Source organism: Mustela putorius, unplaced genomic scaffold (assembly GCF_011764305.1).
Source record: "Mustela putorius furo isolate JIRA1106 unplaced genomic scaffold, ASM1176430v1.1 tig00003863_pilon_pilon_pilon, whole genome shotgun sequence".
NCBI classification, from domain to species: Eukaryota; Metazoa; Chordata; class Mammalia; order Carnivora; family Mustelidae; genus Mustela; species Mustela putorius.
The window spans coordinates 31,389,409-31,408,536 of record NW_025422015.1 but is presented as its reverse complement, the minus strand read 5'-3'; the positions used below and the strand labels follow the sequence as shown (position 1 = coordinate 31,408,536).

At 38.7% G+C, this 19,128-nt stretch overlaps 1 protein-coding gene across 1 annotated transcript; it reads left to right on the top strand.

The window, feature by feature from the left end:
* The first annotated feature begins 5,529 nt into the window (after positions 1-5,529).
* Positions 5,530-18,805, top strand: GJA1 (gap junction protein alpha 1). Its single transcript, XM_013063233.2, has 2 exons — positions 5,530-5,730; positions 15,884-18,805. The coding sequence occupies exon 2, from the start codon at positions 15,900-15,902 to the stop codon at positions 17,046-17,048; it is 1,149 nt and encodes a 382-aa protein (XP_012918687.1). The 5' UTR covers positions 5,530-5,730; positions 15,884-15,899; the 3' UTR covers positions 17,049-18,805.
* Positions 18,806-19,128: the final 323 nt, after the last annotated feature.

Sequence of the window (19,128 nt, the reverse complement as noted above, 5' to 3'; positions counted from 1 at the left end):
ACTTATAAAATATTCTCTCTGTTCTCCAAATTTGTACTGCATTCAGTATAATGCCAAATATAAAATGATAGTGAATGATTACATTGATGAGACAACTACTTTGCTGAATGATTTTAATTAAGTAAATAATGTTCATTTTCTTTGCCTAAAATATTACAGTATTTTCTTATTTGTTAGATGAGCCTTAGCTGACTTAAATTGTAAGAGGAAATAGCCAACTGTCAGTCTGTCTAAATGCCTTATTGTGTCTCCTTAATATAAATTAATATATGCACAAAATCAATAATTTCAGATCCAAAACTTCTAGCTTTGCTTCTCGTAATTTCTTAAGAGGGCACACAGTTAATAGGATGCTTAAAAATGGCAACCCCAGCAGAACTGTAGAAAAAAAACAACAACACATATTCCTTTAAGAAAAAAAAACTATTATTTTTCCAATAATCATTGGTTGCTTTTTCAAAATTCAGTTAAAGAAAACTCTAAAGCTGAATGAATTTCAACCTCATACTGTTTTTGTTTTCACTGCATAACTAAAATATCCTCACTTCGCATAGTTCCTCAGACATAGGAAATACTTCTGCATGAAGGAATATAAACATTCAAAAATGATCATAAAAATGAACCAAGCTTAGTTTTTAAAAGGTGAAATTTTAATGAATACTGTTATGCTGAAAACAAATAAATAAAAAAAATAAAAGGTGAAAAAAATTTTTAAGTGAAAATAGTAAATGATTTACCAGTTACTTCCAATGATGTTCATTTTCATTTTGTACAGAAGGTGGAGCCAAAGACATATTTATCCACTGGCTGGGACTCTCCCATTCAACAAAATAAAACACAACAAAACAAAACAAAACAGTTCTTCCCTTGACTTTTTTTTTAATTTTTTTTTTTTTTTTTTTGGATGTAGTCTCACAGTAAGATTCACTTGGAGATAGAGGTGGGCCATCTATCAGAATAAGTTCAGGTTGAGACAACCTTTGATCCTTAAATCTCTCTCAGGTTTGGTAGAATGCTAAATAAATGGGAAGCCGGTCTCAGTTAAGTGAATTCTCTGGAGTTATGAAGCAAATTGTCAAACCCCGAAATACATCTATTGAAAAAGGATTCTAGCACAAATCAGTAATATGTTGGGAAATCTTCACTACTCTAAAGGAAGTTATGATTGATCAACAGTCACATTAAGAACACATTTTATGGCTGGTTTTACCAATTTAAGTAGAGTATTTTTGAACTTGCATACTATTGAGGTCCAAATTAACTTCTGCTTCCTTACTATTCACTAATTATTAGATAAAAATGGAAACTTGGTATGCAAACAAAGAAATGGAAACAAAGAAAGGTTTATTCTGATGCTAATGAAAGGAAATCTATAAAACAATGCTATTTTACTCCAGTACACAATCATCCTAGATGATTTAGATAATCCTTTTATTCATCTATGGGTGTCTTCTGAATCCCCCAGAGGTATTGCAAACTTCAGCTCTACTCAACTCACTCTTCATTTGTAGTAAGCAGGTAACCTCACCACTTTGAGAAGTTATCTTCAAACTCTAGCTTCCTAATGCTCATACTCTTCACCTCAAAACATTTTTTTTCTTTATGCTCTGCATTCACTCTTGTTTTAAAGGAATAACTCCTTTTTTCAAAGTTGAAACTCTCCCAGTACTTAGGTGATACTTCCTTACAAATAAGCCCTTGTGGTTATTTTAAATACCCTTATCTTTCCCAGATTCTACCTTGCCTCTTTTTTTCATTCTTTTTTATTTGCTTACATTAAATGAGGAAATCCACTCGGGCTGTGTGTGTGGCTTTTTGGCATATAGCCTAAATCATCATATCTCTTAGTAATCTCATCTGTACCTGTTGTTTTCAAACATCAGTTCTATGTGTATAATCCCAAATCTTAAAACAATTTTAACCTGAATTCCACAGTCAATATTTTAAATTTCCAGTGAGATATCTTTACCTAGATGTTTCACTTCTTCATACTAAACTACTGCAAATCAAAATTGTTACATCTCTTTCAGCAAATCAGTTAGTAATCCAGACTTCCTTTTTTGTGTAACATTTTCCCAATCAACACTCCAAACTCTGTTTCCACATCTTCTCTCCCTTGTCCTCCTCATTCAAGCTGTCATCAAATTCTGATAATTCTAGTTTCCTTTCCTTTACTCCAAGTACCCCAGTTCAAGTTCCTATAACTCATTCCTGTACCAGTACAGTGTTCTCCTTACTCATCTCCAATCTACGACCACCAATTATTTTTGAAGAAACGAGAGTTATCTATCACAGTTTATGTGAGATAGGCATTTAAATTCCTTAAAAATGAATCCATCCATTGATCTCTTAAAAAATTCCAGAAATTGGTATTTTGGAATAAAGGTAAAAATCCAAATATGCAGTTTGTTCTCATATTAGGAAATCCTCACAGTTCTGAAAAAGAGTATATTGTCCACTGTGCCAATAGTATGCATTTTTCAACCCACATACCAACAAGGATATGGCAGACTCTAAGCCTGGCCCATAGTGGTGCCTGAAGAAGCTGTGCAGATGATGGTAACTCAAAGTGACTGTCCCCTCATCCCTCAGGAGCAGTATTACCTGACTAGCAAATCAGACTGCATCCATTTCTTCTACACAGACAAGATCTAGCAATCAGAGAAGATACAGTTCTGGAAAGTCAGTTTTTACATTGATGAAATGGCTTTAGTATTCTGAGAATATGAGGAAAACATTTTTAAAGAATCTGTCCCACAATTTTTATAAAATATTTCAATGGAGAAGAGCTTCTAAGGTCAGGTAAATGAGATTCTTTATAAAAGTACATGACTGGGGTGCCTGGGTGGCTGTCGGTTAAGCCTCTGCCTTCAGCTCAGGTCATGATCCTGGGGCCATGATCCCAGCATCCTGGGATGGAGCCCTGAGCCCCATGTTGGACTCCTACTCAGCAGGAAGTCGGCTTTTCCCTCTTCCTCCACCCCTACCCATCTTTGTGCTTTCTCTCTTGCTCACTCTTTCAAAAGTGAATAAAATCTTTTTAAAATATAAAGTAAAAGTGCATTACTGATCAAAATGTAACTCATCAGCCTAGAGTAAGAAGTAAAATAGGAGTTTCTACCAGGCATTTGGAGAAGCTGGTAAGTATTCACGAGAGAAAACTGGTTGTCAGCGTTCTAACAGGGAAGCCATTCACAGTAACCCAACTCCCCTTAGAGCATTATTACTTATAGGATCATATTTTGGTAGAATTATTCCAAAAGAAGAGAAAATCACATAGAGTGTGAAAATCATTTTAGAAATGAAAGATATAGTATATTCTATATGTTAAGAGAGTATTTAATTACTGGTGCATGCTTTGACTAATCCCTTTGGCTTAGGAAATGGTTCAAGTGATATCCATGAATAACCTTATTTGGTATAAGGATATCCTTTAGTTTTATTTCAGGTTGGTCATATAGGCATAGATTAAAAAGAAAACGTAGCAGAATATTTAAATATCAATATCCTTTTGTACACCTAACAAAACACAACTGAAAAAAACACAATTTGTTGTTTTAAAAAACTTGTTGGTGCACCTGAGTGGCTCAGTCCTTAAGCATCTGCCTTAAGCTCAGGTGATGAATCTAAGGTCCTGGGATTGAGCCCAGCATCAGGCTCCCTGTTCCACTGGAAGTCTGCTTCTCCCTCTCCCACTCCCCCTGCTTGTGTTCCTTCTCTTCCTATGTCTCTCTCTGTCAAATAAATAAATAAATAAAATCTTAAAAAAAAAAAAAAAAGCTTGTTATAAAATAATCACAACTTTTTCATCATGCAAGTAATTCTGAATTAGCATTTTAGGAAAATTTTTAAATAAAATGGATAAATTAAATAATAATTGTACTAGATAAATAATTTTACTAAAGTGAAACAGTAATGTAAAATAAATGAAGCACAGACTTCTTTTTTAAAAGGAGGGAAACAGATTTTCTTATAATAAAGAGAATAAATCACATTTTCATGAATGTTTTCTAAACTGAAAACAATATTTTTTAGTTAGGACAACACAACAGACTCATGTGAAGGATAGGATGATATATATACAAAACCAAAACAATATTCACGGGTTGCTGAGCTTGGAGATATGAAAGTCAGATTATAATTTCTATTTCTTTATTCATCTTCTTTGACTTTAAAGAGAAATGTACCCTTGGAAATAGTATAGCCGAGCAACTGAGAGCAAAATTGGTCTTAAAATAACAACATTTCAAAAGGTGTTTCATAATCATTTTAATGAAAGTATATTTAGGGAAAGCCATCTGTCAGGAAATATTTGCCATCTCCTTTTTCTTGGTACTTGTATTAGTGTGAAAAGAGTGAGGAATATTCAAGCTAGATGAACTTGCTTTGTTTCCAGAAAATAAGGGCCAAGACATTTCCCTGCCCAACGTCAGGAGCATCACTGAAGCCTCTTTATGGGGAATTGCCCGACCACAGCCCTCTGGTATGGCATCTAGGGAGTCCTCAAAGGAGCTACCCACTCTAAGAAGGAGGCAACATGACTCAAGCCATTATAAACCCTAATGCAAAGTACTAAAGAGAGACGTGGAGGAAAATTACATAAATAAAATTTATATGCACGGTTCTGTCACTGGTCAGAAAACTCTGCAGTTGGTTTTGGAGATGGAGATAGTCACCAGGAGGGTCAATAGTTTTTGGGACCCACTTAATGCAAACATACATGTGGGTATTTCATTAAAAACAAAAAACAAAAAGAAAGCCTGCATTATTTTTTAATGCATTGCCATGAATGGAACTGAGATACTATAAATTTTTAGTTCCTCAAAGATTTGGTAGAGGTCAGATACCATGATCTCCAAGTCAAAACTTTTATATATAATACATTTGTCATGTAAATCTAGTTTTCGCTAAACTGAAGGAAAGAGTAAAAATTCAAAGCAGTCAGTGGGGTTGGATGGTAGGTTTGGGATGGGCATACCATCACATAAGTTCATTTTTGCAATGTCTTTCTCCCATCCCACTGGTTCCTTTGTTAATTGTCCCTACTTAAATCAAGAGGAAAGGAATTAGATCATCAAATAACTCACACCTACCTTTAGCTTCACACACGTTGGCCAATATGAAACAAGTTTGCACTGGCTAAACTCTGTTCCACCATTTTTATTTACTGCAACATGAAATATGCAATATATATAATTTAGGAAAAGATTATAATATTATAAAATACAGAACTTTTTATTATCCCTGGACTTTTGGTGAAACAATCACTAAACTAAAACCAGTAATTGCTATCTATAAAGAGTAAATACAAGTAATGGCATTCATGTCTCTAATGCTATTCCATTTTTCTGGTCAGCAAATTTCAACTACAACTTGATCTCAACCTGGCTATTCCTCTGTGGCCTTCCTCCCCCACTTTTCCACGTTCACCGGCCTCCTCTCCACTCTCCTCCCCGCCTTTCCTCTGCCCCTCCCCTTCCCCAGCCCCTCCTCCTCGTTGAGTCAGTGGCTTGAAACTTTTAAAAGCTCTGTGCTCCAATTAGAAAAAAGCTTTTACGAGGTATCAGCACTTTTCTTTCATTAGGGGCAAGGAGTGAAGAAAGTACCAAACAGCAGCAGACTTTTAAACTTTAAATAGACAGGTCTGAGTGCCTGAACTTGCTTTTTCATTTTACTTCATCCTCCAAGGAGTTCAATCACTTGGCGTGCCTCCTTCTTTTAAGAGAAAGAGTAAGTTAAAAAAAGAACAAAACAAACTTTACCTATTCGTTTCTTTTTCTACACGTAACAGTTTTCTAAAGTTTTAAAATGTTTTAACTGTAGCTTTGATATGATACTGTAAGTAGAATGATGTACTTAAAAATGTGTCTCTAGTTATAAATTTCAAATTGAATGTTCAGTATTTTCTTAACTGTTGAAAAGTTTCTAACAGTAATGCAACAGGTAAAATAAGATCTAGACCTTTCCGATTAGAATAAAGCACCAGTTTACTGGATATTTGGTTCTTCATTTTAGAGTGTAATTTTACTTTTTCTGGTAATGGATAACAGCCTAGGTGTTTTGTGACTGGGGTGGGGGGACGGTTGGGGCCTGGGTTGGGGATTTGACGGACAACATCACAAAAATCAAAGTGCAAATTTGCTTAGCTTGCTTGCTATAGAATTCTACACTTCTTGCTTTTTCATATGTAAATCATGATTGATGTTCTATAGCCCGGCCAAGCAAACTTCTTAACAAAGTGCTTTGTTAAGACCTTGCGGTTACTTGACTTCCACGTGGTTCCTTCCTAGAATTTTCCCCCAGTAAACAAAAAGATAAAAAATCAGAGTTGTAATACTGAGGTTTTTAAAGCAACAGTAAGTAGTTATTTTGTTAGCAACCACTATGGAAACACGATACCCTCAGGAGAGCCACCTTTTTTACTCGACCACGTTGGCGATTCAGCAGATGAATCCCTTGAATGGGTGGCGGTTACTTACAAAGCATTAGAAGGGAAGAAGAGACGTTTAGAACAAAAGTGAATGCCAGGGTGCGTTTCCAAAACCGCCTCCTAAGACTGAAACTCTTAGAAAGAATATGGAACAAAATTTCTTAAGCGGAGCCTTAGAGGGAGCTAGCCCCCCCCCACACTCCGCCCCGCGACCCCTCCTAATGCCTGTCCGAACCTGTAACAGACTTCAGAACTGTAGGGCAACTTTGGGTTGGAGTTGCTTGGGTGCTGCTTGTAGGCAGTGATTACGTTGATTTTTTTTATTTTAAAGTGTTGAGTTTCTTAAATGCTCCTGTTGGTAACACTCATTCTGTTAGCCAGAAATGCAACCGTGCATTTTCGTGCCCGTTAAGGATTTTATCTGTTCACACTTCACAGGCCAAAGTAATTAGTTTAAATTCTTGGTGCGAGCCTGAGGTTTGAAGTATTTGCACCGGCGAATGCTGAAAAGCAAATAAAAATGAAAGCTTAGGCGGAGGCGGGTGGGGTGAGGGGGGGTGAGGGGCGCCTCTGCCATCTTAGCATCTGTCGGGCTCGCCGGGGACTCCTGCGCTGCCCGAGCCCCGGGGTTTGTTGAGGTTTTACTTGTTTCCCTGAAATCCTTACCAGCCAAATCGGGCTCAGGTCCGCGGGAGCCACTGGAAAGGAAGGGGAGGGGGAGAGAAGCAGGGGCGGATGGACTGCGTGCCAAATGGTTAAAGAAGAGCAAACGATTAATTAAATTAAACGTGTCCATCTAATTTACCTTCTGTTCCCCCCTCTTTTTTTCTCTTAAACTTGCTGCATCCTACTGTGTAAACTTTGGTAAGGCAATCTGAGTCCTTTGGGAATTACCGTGCTTATTTATATTGCACTTGTAACTCTCTTAGAAGTTCTCGAAACTTCCCAAGAATGGGGGTGGAGAGTCCGGGGGGGGGGGGTGCCTGCCTGTAATGAAATGAGGAAAGAGCTAATGACGTGTCCAAAGGCAGATCGGTAGAGAATTCGGAAACTCAAATCTTGAGTTCCGAGCAGTGGGTTGCTCACACTAACTTCTTAAGTATCCCAACGTTTGCCGAGCGTCTCTGATAGTTTATCATAATCTCCCCGGACCCACCTTGTACTCATCCTCACCCTGAGGCGTGCCTGTGCTTCTCTTTAGAAGTGCAAAGTGGGGGTGGGAAAGAGGGTGGATGTGGATTTATTTGGAGGTGGGTTTAATTTCTGTTTCACCAACCAAGTTAGTAATAAAAAGATGCTTCCTCTCACCCTCTGAAAATTAGACACACTTGATCACCAAGTCCCCTGTTGGAATTTGAACAATGGATTGATATTTCTTAAAGAAGCCTAATTTTTACTTTTGTACGAGGATTGTTGAAAATAAAAGCCTGTCCTAATGCAAAGAAAGATTTCATTAAATTAATTTCATCTCAAATAATGAAAAAAAATTGGTTAGGTAGAAAATACCTCCCGGGAAGTGTAATTGATTTTTCTAGGTAGGCCAAATTGACTGAAAATTATACCAATGGCAGGGGTAGTTTCTGTCGTGGCAGTGTGTATGTGTGATGCTTTGTACTTCCTAAAGTCAGAGTATAGCTGTCACCTGTCCTTTGTGTGGAAAATGGCAGTGGCAGGGTTGTGCTCCTACTTCTTTCACAGGTTCCACACATTTCTAATGCTTTTCAGAGTTTATCACCACAGCTGTCCCATCCACTCAGTTTTTCACCCTTTAATATGTAATTGATTCCTACATTGCTGACCTGCTGTGGGAACAAGGTTTCAAAGATACTCTGTAGCAAGCATCTGAAAGGGTGTGTTTGCAGATATTGAGAGTTGTTTTCTTACTTAGATGTTTCCAATTCCTGCATAGAGAAGAATGGAAACTCATGATACAGTGCATTCCTTCCTTTCTTTTATAATATCCAGAGGTGTAGCTTGGTATGAAGCCTTTTATATATGATACCGGAGGGAAGGGAATGATAGGAAAGTCACCAGTGATTAATACCTTCTACTCCACCTTTCCTGTTGTTCTGACTTCTCTCCAAGACTCTTGGTTGTTGAAATAGATTGTTGAAGCTTATCCACAGACAGCAGTTCAGCTCTGGAGGGAAGCGTAGTTATCTAGTGTTTATCATTAAGGCCAATACTCAAAATAGGTAAATCAAGTTAAAAAAAAAATCCCCAGGGTTTCCCCTTCATGGGAGGTTAATTGAATATATATGTACATATATTTTGACCCTTGGGCTAACTCTCTAAAGTCTTCACTTTGCCTGTCTAAATTCGCCATTTGGCTATGTGTGTACATGTTATCTTTTGCGAAAATGAAAAAACAAATCATAGAAATGTGTTATCACTGGCTTTAGCCTTAAATTTTTCTGTAAATTTTATATCCAAATTTCCCTAGTTTTCTAAGTAATTTCTAGAAAAAAACGTTTTATGGAATGCTTAAAATTCACAGTAATAGAGAATGGGGTGTTTTGGGGTTTTATTGTGTGTGTGTCTGTTTTTAGCAATTTCTGTGAGCCAGATCCATTCTAAAGGATAGGGCGCTTTCCATGATTTGGGGAAGATGCCTTCAAGTAGAAATGAAGACAGGCAGATATTCTTTGTTTTTTTTTCCCCTCCTTATCAGCAGATAAAGGGTAAATTCTTCCTTCCCACAGATCTATATGGGATTGCTAAGGTTGCAGTGTTGTACTCAATAAAAGAGCATCTTGAAAACCGATTTTGATCACCATTAGGAAAATGTTAATAATTTCCTAGTTGCTGTTTTGCTAAAGAAAATATTTCAAGATAAGAAAATAAATGAGCTGTATCTATATCCAAAGATCTTTTAAAGAATAATAACTAAACTTTATTGAGCTCTTAGAGCTCTTAAGTGCGTGAGTTATCTTATTCAGTGCTCACTGAAGAAAATAAATCAGTACACTTGTGAGTACCCTAATGGTGTGTTTACGTGATGACAAAATAACCAGGCTGTTCAGTAGAAATAGTTCGGAGGTGAGTGGAGGGGAACACCAAGAACTGAGAGAAATTACATCTTTGAAGCCCATCAGATCACAGTAGAAGAACATAGCTTTTGCCTGTGGCTTCTGGCTTAGGGTTTTTCTTTAGCACCTCTGAAGTGACCATGAGGCACTTCTCTTGGCGGGTAGTTGAGTGGTAGCTGCTGAATTGGGGCAGGGTGTTGACTCTCTTTGGTAGGCATCATTCTGTCTTTAGAGTTCCTCACCCCCCAACATCCATGTCATCTCACTGTTTGTGGACGTTGGTGTTAATTGACTATGTGATAAACAGGGGTAAGAACCAAGGAAAGACAGGTTGTCTCCCCCCACCCCCCAAAAAAACCCCATGCAGTTCTGTGCCCTGCATCATGCCTGAGGAAATAAAATGGTATCATTCTTTACAGAGGAATCTATGGATAATCAGAGACCCAAGAAGCAGAATTGTAAATAGAATAGATGTTTGAATGGAGTAGTTTGATAACAGCACAGAGTTAGGCTAACTGCCCAGGTATAAGGAAGCAAAGTTTGTGTATTATTTGATGAATAGGGAATACTTGGCATGGTACCCAATTTAATTGCCTGCATAGACGGCTACACTGAGATGCCCTGTCACCCAGGGTTGCTCTCAGCTGTTGCTCTCCCCCTTCAGAGCCCCAGGCCTACCTCAAGATCTGTCGTTCTAGAAATAAAAACAAGTTTAAATAGGCCCATTCTTCTGTTGCAAGGCATTCTGGTGTTATTCTTGGTAATGATTATATCATTTAGTGCAGTCAGAGTGAGAATACGGCAGAATGGGGGGATGGCGGCACAAGGTGCTGGTTGTGGTGGTTTTACAGTCTGAAGCTGTAAGGACATAATAGATTGAGTAAATACTGTGATACCTGACGCAATGTAGCAGGAATCCCAAATTACTGTGATGTCACATAATTCAAGAGGCTCTTTGTTTAAGAACCTTTTTTCCTTATATCAGTCCTTATTGCCTGTTCAGGAATCATCTGAAGCATGTTGTTTCAACAGAGAGTTTTCAGTTTTAGCAATTATCACTTGGAAATTTAATGTCTGGGGGCGCCTGGGTGGCTCAGTGGGTTAAAGCCTCTGCCTTCAGCTCAGGTCAGGACCCCAGGGTCCTAGGATCCAGCCGGACATCAGGCTCTCTGCTCAGCAGAGAGCCTACTTCCCTTTTCTCTCTCTGCCTGCTTGTCTGCCTACTTGTGGTCTCTGTCAAATAAACAAAATCTTAAAAAAAAAAAAAAAAAAAAAGAAAGGAATTTAATGTCTGTATAACGTGAGATGCTAACAGTACTTTTGTTTTTACTATGAAATTCTCATATTTAATTAAATGGAAACTTAGAAATTCCGGATTTATGTAAGAAAATCCCCCAAAGAGGTAGTAAACAACACTGGTGAATGGAATTTGGTGCCCCGGCCCCTTTTTTGGTACAGGCCACCTTTAATTCAATTAATAGGTACATATTTAGAGTCTCTGACTCTTAAGTACTTTGGAGACAGCAGTAGACAAAGGAACACCCTAGTGGGGCTCACATTCCAGTTGAGAGAAACAAGATAGTACTAAGTCCTTGTCATGGAGGAGATAAACAACAAACAGGTTAAGTATCTATAATATTTCAAATAGAGCTAAAGATCATTACAAATAAACACCACCCCCCCCCGCAAAAAAAAAAAAAAAACCTACAACAAAAAACAAAACAAAACAAAAAAAAAACAGGACAAAGGGAATAGGAAGCGCCCAGACTGGAGGGCTGGCTGATGAAGTGAGACCAAAGTGGAGACCTACAGAAGTGAGGAGGTGAACCACAAAGACCGAACAGAGCTGAGCAGGACAGAGCAGCTTGTTTGTTCTCGAGGTTGGCCATTGGAGGAGAATGGTTTGGCAAGCAGGGGTGACTAGGCTAGTGACCTGAAACCTGAGGAGGTGATGATGGCCAAGATCAGGCTAGGAGCAGGGGTGGTGGTGAGATTCCGTCAGACTGGGTTTTGGGGTGAGGATAAAGCCTGTAGTATTTGCTGACAGAATGAATGTGGGTTATGTTAATTATGTGTGGATGTTAGTATTACCAAGGAACATCTGGCTGTTGTAATTGTAGAGGAATGGTCAGGACTGAGCCCCCTCAGTCAAGGGACAGGGGTTAAAGTTAATAGAAAAACATTAGGAGGTTTACATTTTACTTTAGGGGCTTAAAATTTTTTGGTTTTAGTGTATTAAACACACACACAGCATTACCCTTTTCCCCAAATAGCTCTATTTAATGATTTTTTTAAAGATTTAATTTATTCATTTGACAAAGATCACAAGTAGGCAGAACAGGCAGAGAGAATGGGGAAGCAGGCTCCCCGCTGAGCAGAGAGCCTGATGTGGGACTCGATCCCAGGACCCTGAGATCATGACCCAAGCTGAAGGTGGAGGCTTAACCCACTGAGCCACCCAGGCGCTCATATATAATGATTTTTATGAGGAACTTACATAGTCCTTTTCTTAAACATTTAGCCCTCAAGATTTTTTCTCTTTATCTTCTTGAAGTGCTTAGTCAAAAGTAATTTGAAATTGAAGCTTTATTTTCATTTTAAATACGGTGTTTGAGTCCTCGTGCTCTTGGGGAGCGTCAGATGGAAGTGGAGGGGTGAAGGGTGAGCTTCATTCCCAGGTGCCCAGACAGCCTCTGCGCCTGATCTGGGGCCACCCCTTTGCCCTTTTTAGATACTCTGTCTCTTTCTACTCTTCTGACATTTCCCCAATCCTAAATATTTTGAACAAGAAAGCACCGAAAATGTCAAGGAACCCTTGGCTTGCCTCCTGGCCTGAAACTTCAGAAACAACCTGGTGCATTTGTTTACAAAAGAGAAAAGAGACAAACTAATTTCCCAGCACTTCTCACTCACCAAAATCGGATTCCATCAAGCTGGCGAGTGCCAGTTTGTTAACAAATGTTACCAAGTGATTGTGATGCGGTTCAGGAATCTCCAGACAGGTCGTGCTCACATATATGTGGCTTTTGACATCTAGTTTAGAAGGCTATGAAGAACAAAGAAAAATGTGACCTAATACGGTGCACAGAGGACAGAGGAGGATGCTTCAGCACTTGCTTCTAATGAGAACTTTGTATAACTCCTTAACTAAGACTTGACTCTACCTACAAAGTTGCAACCTGGGAACATTCAGCTGACTCCACTTCTGTGCACTTCTCATGTATCATGTAAAAAATACACCTGTCTTACACTGGTGAATATGAATGCAGGATATAGTCTGTAAATCAATGCCAGGGATTCTGTGAACATAAAATTATGCCTAGTATTTATAAAAAGACATTAATTGACTAAGACCTGGAAAAATGAAAATACGAATGGGTTTGGGGAGATCAGCTAGTCGATAAAACTTTTGACTCACAACAAAGGGAACACCTACCAGAAAAGGTAACTATTTTTGTTACCTCTCCTTGAAAATCACAAGCATTTAACCATCACATTAAACATTATCTGATGGTCTCTGTGATAGTGGTAATGACTGGTTACAGCATACTAGATGTCTAATTGGATAATTCATCTCATCCAGTTGAAAGAGTAGAACTTACTAATGCAAATGGCAGTTGTGTGGGTGCTTAAAGAAAATACAACTTTGCAGTCAAGTTGCTGGTATATTAATAAAGAACTACTACCTAGTGAACTAACTGCTCAGTGACCCAAATCACATACTGTGGCACTGTGGGGTATTTTTTGGAATCTCAGAATTACATGAAAGTCAGGTTTTATTTTCCATAGAATATACTGAAGCTTAGTAATTAATTGCCATGAGTATCTACATAATCTTATTTTAACTTTGAACCTTGAATCAAGATGAAACACCAAAATGACCTCTCAGTATGCCCAGTAATACATGAGCTCGATCATTGAGTGAATTTGATGAGATGTATGCAGACAGTTTATCATTTTAGAGTTGATTGTTTTTGCGGTCCCCCTTCCCTCCCGGCAGTTGGAGTACTGAGCAAAAGCAGATGACACTGGCAAAATACTCTAATTCTCTGCAAACAGAATTAAGGCCAATTTACACATCATCACATAGAAACTATCTATTGATAAAGCTCCAAAAATTCTGTTGTGTTTGTTTGACCCTCATGGACTGTACTTCTTCATTCCCAGGGTAGTATTTTCTACTAAATTGTAGGTTTTTTCTTTCACGTCCTCTCAACCATCAAACTGTCCATCAAAGCTCAATTACTCCCTATCACTTCGAGCCTTCCCTTGACTCTCTTTGTCAACCTTATACGCCTTTGTTCTTTTTTCCCTTTGTTCTTTTTTGATTTTTTGACTTCTCTTTTTATATCAGTTTCAGTAACATGTCAGTTCAGAATCTAAAATGGCCCTTCCCAAAAGTAGAAGGGAAGCTCCCTTTTTTATGACCATTGGAAAAGTATTTCTGTGACCTGCTCACCCACCTCCCACTCTTCCCTTAGCATTCTTTGGCACCAGTCTTTGGGTTGCCATCAGAGACACCCATCAGCTGCTAATTTAGATAGCTGGTACGTAGTTTTGCTTTATGGATCAGCCATTTCTTTGTTCCATCCAGGAAATCCCAGGCCAGATTTCCATTCTACTTTTTCTGGCCTCTGCAACCCAGAGGTGCAGGTATTAAATGGCAAAGTAATGTTGCATGGGGGAAAGGGGGAAGACTCCCTTGGATTTCATTTACTTCCTCCAAGGAGAAGGTGGTTCATAATTCAGTACCAGATGAGGAACTTTCGTATTCGTGTAATGAATGTATCTCCAAGAAGCCTGTGTAATCCTCTACTTTCAGTTGCACTACTTAAAATTTCATTACTGAGCTCCTGGAAAGTCTTTGCTTGTTTTTGATTATTAAATAATCTTTGACCACTTCATCCTTTTTTTTACTCTCCACTTAATACTCTGCTGAAAATTAAACTATAGTCTCTGTGGCTGCCACATGTAATGTCACACATTTTTTCCCAGCTCTCCGCCCTTGCTAAGATTGTATCAAAGCATAAAAACATTTCTAGCCTTAATCCAGCTTTACTATAATTTAAAACCAGTGTGGTGCATTGGAAATCCTTAGCCTTGGTATCATAGGTCTTGTGGCTCTGTTGATGGCTGAGTATTTCCTATACCTTGAAGAGTGCAACTTTCATCAGTTAAATGAACTATTGGCAATTAGCATAAATTGAATTAGCTAAATAACTTTTGAGATCCCTGTGGTCTCCACAGACATGGGTCCATTTCTTATCCCCAGCAATGGGGAAATCCTAGGCTTAGGTATTGACAAAGTGAAATCTCATGTACAGAATGAGGTTCCAAAGCCCCTCAGGGAAATTGAAAGCGTATAGCAGTCAAAAGATGAAAGGCCAGTCATTTTTGCTAGAGATAACACTTTAAAATGCCTACCACCCTTAGGCTATAACTACTATTGAGACAGATTGAACTTTTACTTGAAATGTGTTGTGCCGGGGTTCCTGGGCCCAGTGGGTTAGGCCTCTGTTTCTTGGTTTCAGCTATGGTCTGGATCTCATGGGTCAGGAAGTTGAGCCCCATGTGGAGCTCCACACTCCATGGGAGTCTGCTTCAAAATTGTTTCCCTCTGCCCTTCCCCCAACTCGAATGCATACGCATTCTCTCTAAAATAAACAGATCTTTTAAAAAAAGTGATGTGCATGTAATCTTCAATTTTTTGAAAGTAGTTTCCTGCACATAATGACACATTATGTCAAAATGGTGTATTTTAGTACAACATACTTTTTCTCTGGGCAGAAGGCAGACTTTTGAACTACGTAAGTCACTGCTTAAGAAGAAACAAGTATAAATGATCATAATCTAGAATATACACAGAATACAACTGAAATAGCAAGGGGAAACAGTTTAGAGTACAATTAGGAATAAAATGCTGTATAAATAAGATTGAGGTTTGGAAACAGGTTGTGTGTGTGTGTTTTCATGGGTGTTCTTATCCCAGTTCTTAAACCCGTACTTTTTGAATACCATCCTTCAGCGTTTTGCTTAGGCATGCATCCAGACACAAGCCTACCTGGCAAGAATTGTCCTAATTTATCAGACGGATAAAATAAGCAGAGGTACTTAGCATAGACAGTTTCTCAAGTCACATGGTGGGGCAGTGGTTGAGCAAGTAACATATCTTTGCAAGTTGAGGTTGCAGCTTACTGGGCATGTCAGCTCTGCTTCTAAGCCTTACCGTATCTCAGGAAAATCGTGAGACTTATTTGCAGGGGAAAATGGGACAGGAAGAGTTAGAATTTTTTTTTTTTTTTTTGTAAAGTGTTAGAAAGATAAGGGATCTTTTGTAATATTTTGACTATTGACTGGAAACAGCTATACATTTTAACTGATAATTTGTAGTCCGTGATCATGTTGTCTTTTTGTTTCTTTTCAGGTGATACCCAGGCAACATGGGTGACTGGAGTGCCTTAGGCAAACTCCTTGACAAGGTTCAAGCCTACTCCACTGCTGGAGGGAAGGTGTGGCTGTCTGTCCTTTTCATTTTCCGAATTCTGCTACTGGGGACTGCGGTTGAGTCAGCCTGGGGTGATGAGCAGTCTGCCTTTCGTTGTAACACCCAACAGCCTGGTTGTGAAAACGTCTGTTATGACAAATCCTTCCCGATCTCTCACGTACGCTTCTGGGTCCTACAGATCATATTTGTGTCTGTTCCCACACTCTTGTACCTGGCTCACGTGTTCTACGTGATGCGTAAGGAAGAGAAACTGAACAAGAAAGAGGAGGAACTCAAAGTTGCCCAGACGGATGGTGTCAATGTGGAGATGCACTTGAAGCAGATTGAAATAAAGAAGTTCAAGTATGGTATTGAAGAGCACGGCAAGGTGAAAATGCGAGGGGGCCTGCTGCGAACCTACATCATCAGTATCCTCTTCAAGTCTGTCTTCGAGGTGGCCTTCTTGCTGATCCAGTGGTACATCTATGGATTCAGCCTGAGTGCCGTTTACACTTGCAAAAGAGATCCCTGCCCTCATCAGGTAGACTGCTTCCTCTCTCGCCCCACAGAGAAAACCATCTTCATCATCTTCATGCTGGTAGTGTCTTTGGTGTCTCTTGCCTTGAACATCATCGAGCTCTTCTATGTCTTCTTCAAGGGTGTTAAGGATCGTGTGAAGGGGAAGAGCGATCCTTACCATGCTACCACTGGCCCACTGAGCCCCTCCAAAGACTGTGGCTCTCCGAAATACGCATATTTCAATGGCTGCTCCTCACCCACGGCTCCCCTCTCACCCATGTCTCCTCCTGGGTACAAGCTGGTTACTGGAGACAGAAACAATTCTTCCTGCCGCAATTACAACAAACAAGCAAGTGAGCAGAACTGGGCTAATTACAGTGCAGAGCAAAATCGAATGGGGCAGGCGGGAAGCACCATCTCCAACTCCCATGCACAGCCTTTTGATTTCACTGATGACAACCAGAATTCTAAAAAACTAGCTCCTGGTCATGAACTGCAGCCACTAGCCATTGTGGACCAGCGGCCTTCCAGCAGAGCCAGCAGCCGTGCCAGCAGCCGACCTCGGCCTGATGACCTGGAGATCTAGAGCCAGGCTTGAAAGCATTGAAATTCCGCTCAGTTGTGGAGAAAAGAAAAGGTGCTGTAGAAAGTGCACCTTAGGTGTTCATTTTGTCCCAGTGGAGGTGGTACTCAACAGCCTTTATCATGAGGCTTAGAAAACAAAAGACATTAGAATACCTGGGTTCGTTGGGGGTGTTTGGGATAGGTGGGTGGAGAGGGAGGGGATAAGGGAGGTACAAGTTGGTATTTAATGTAGTTGATTGAAAGAACTTAAGTTCTAAATATAAATTGCATTAGGTGATACATAGCTAAGGGCTTTTTCTCCCATACACCCCCCCCCCCCGAATAGTTCTGTGTATGTGAAAGAGTGGGTGATATTTTTGGTTAAATACTTTTTGTTTTTGTTTTACCATGAAACTGAAATAACTTTGGCCAGGAAAAAAAATACTTCTTGGACATCTTGTTTCATTTTACCAAGAAAAAGTTGGAAGATTGTCCTTAATATCCCTGCTAAAACATTCCATTGTTAAAATTTGCACTTTGAAGGTAAGCATTTTAGGCCTGACCCTCCAGGTGTCCGTGGACTTGTCATACTATTTTCTAGTCTTGGTATCAGTTAAAGGTTCAGACAAGGCCCACAGAAGAAGATTTTCCATGCATTTTCAAATCTCAGCCAGTCATATGTACATTATTATTATTTTATTCTTTTACATCTACTTGCATCCTGTTAATGCCATCACTTTTTCATCATTCCTCAACTACTGTTCACATTCATTAATGGTTTCTATAAACATTTTTAAAACAGTTGGGATATCACTTAACATTTTTTGAATTAGAGTCAGGGAAGCAAGCCATGCTCAATATTTAACAATCACTTGTATGTGTATGTATGTGGAAGAGTGTGTTTTATTTGTCATGTATTGGTACAAGCAGAGCAGTATAAACTCAACAAACACAGATTTGAAAATAATGCACACACAGTGTTCAAATTTGAGCCTTTCTCGTGGATTTTTGTGGTGTGGGCCAATATGGTGTTTACATTATATAATTCCTGCTGTGCGAGTAAAGCATACTTCTTTTTTCCCCTAAGTGTTTTTTCCCCTATGAATCCTATTGTGGATACTGGTTTTGTTAATTATGATTTTTCCTTTTTTTTTTCTCTTTTTTAGAATATAGCAGTAATGCTATTGCTGAAATGGATGATTTTCTTCTGAAATGTAATCATGGATGCTTGAATGATAGAATTTTAGTACTGTAAAGAGGCTTTAGTAATTAATGTGAGACACTTAGAAGAAATGCTTAGAGTGGGCTTTTAAGTGTGCCTAAATGAATTCTGCAGTAACTGGTATTCTTGGTTTTGTCCTACTTAATACACTTTAAGAACTTGTATTCTGTTATGAGTTAGACAGTCTTTTGGAGTGACCAGCAACTTTGATGTTTGCACTAAGATTTTATTTGGAATGCAAGAGAGGTTGAAAGAGTTTCAGTAGTACACATGTAACTAATTTATTTGAAATATACCCTAAAGAAATCCACCAGTGTCTTCAAATGCCTTTTTAAAACTCATCAGAGATGATTAGTGAAAATGCAGAGGATCATACTTTCCTTGCATGTCAGCTACATAAACAATTTTGTACAATGAAAAACACTAATTCGTTTGTTTGACATTCCATGTTAAACTACTGTCATCTTCAGCTTCATTGCATGTAACGTAGACCTAGTCCATCAGATCATGTGTTCTGGAGAGTGTTCTTTATTCAATAAAGTTTTAATTTAGTATAAGGATAGCCTCTATACCCTGTGTGATTTTTAAATCTTGTGATACATCTATTCATGATTACGAAAGACATTTCCATTGACGATGGTGATTTAGGCATATAAGATTCACAAGTTTCAGGAGTCTTCAAAAAATAGTAGGTTCAGTGCAACATTGATGTTAACATTTTGGGTATTTGTTCAACTGAGAAGAAGATAAAGTAACCAAGTGTTGAATTTGGAATGTAAGATGAATGAGATGTGGGATAAAATTTAAAAGAAGGTAATGTTAATTATTTATGCAGATCTCACATGACAGAAGTAAGCATAAAAAGATAAGCTTGATATTT

Excerpts from the sequence above, each read along its gene's own strand:
- GJA1 (XM_013063233.2), top strand. The coding sequence starts at position 15,900 with ATGGGTGACTGGAGTGCCTTAGGCAAACTCCTTGACAAGGTTCAAGCC.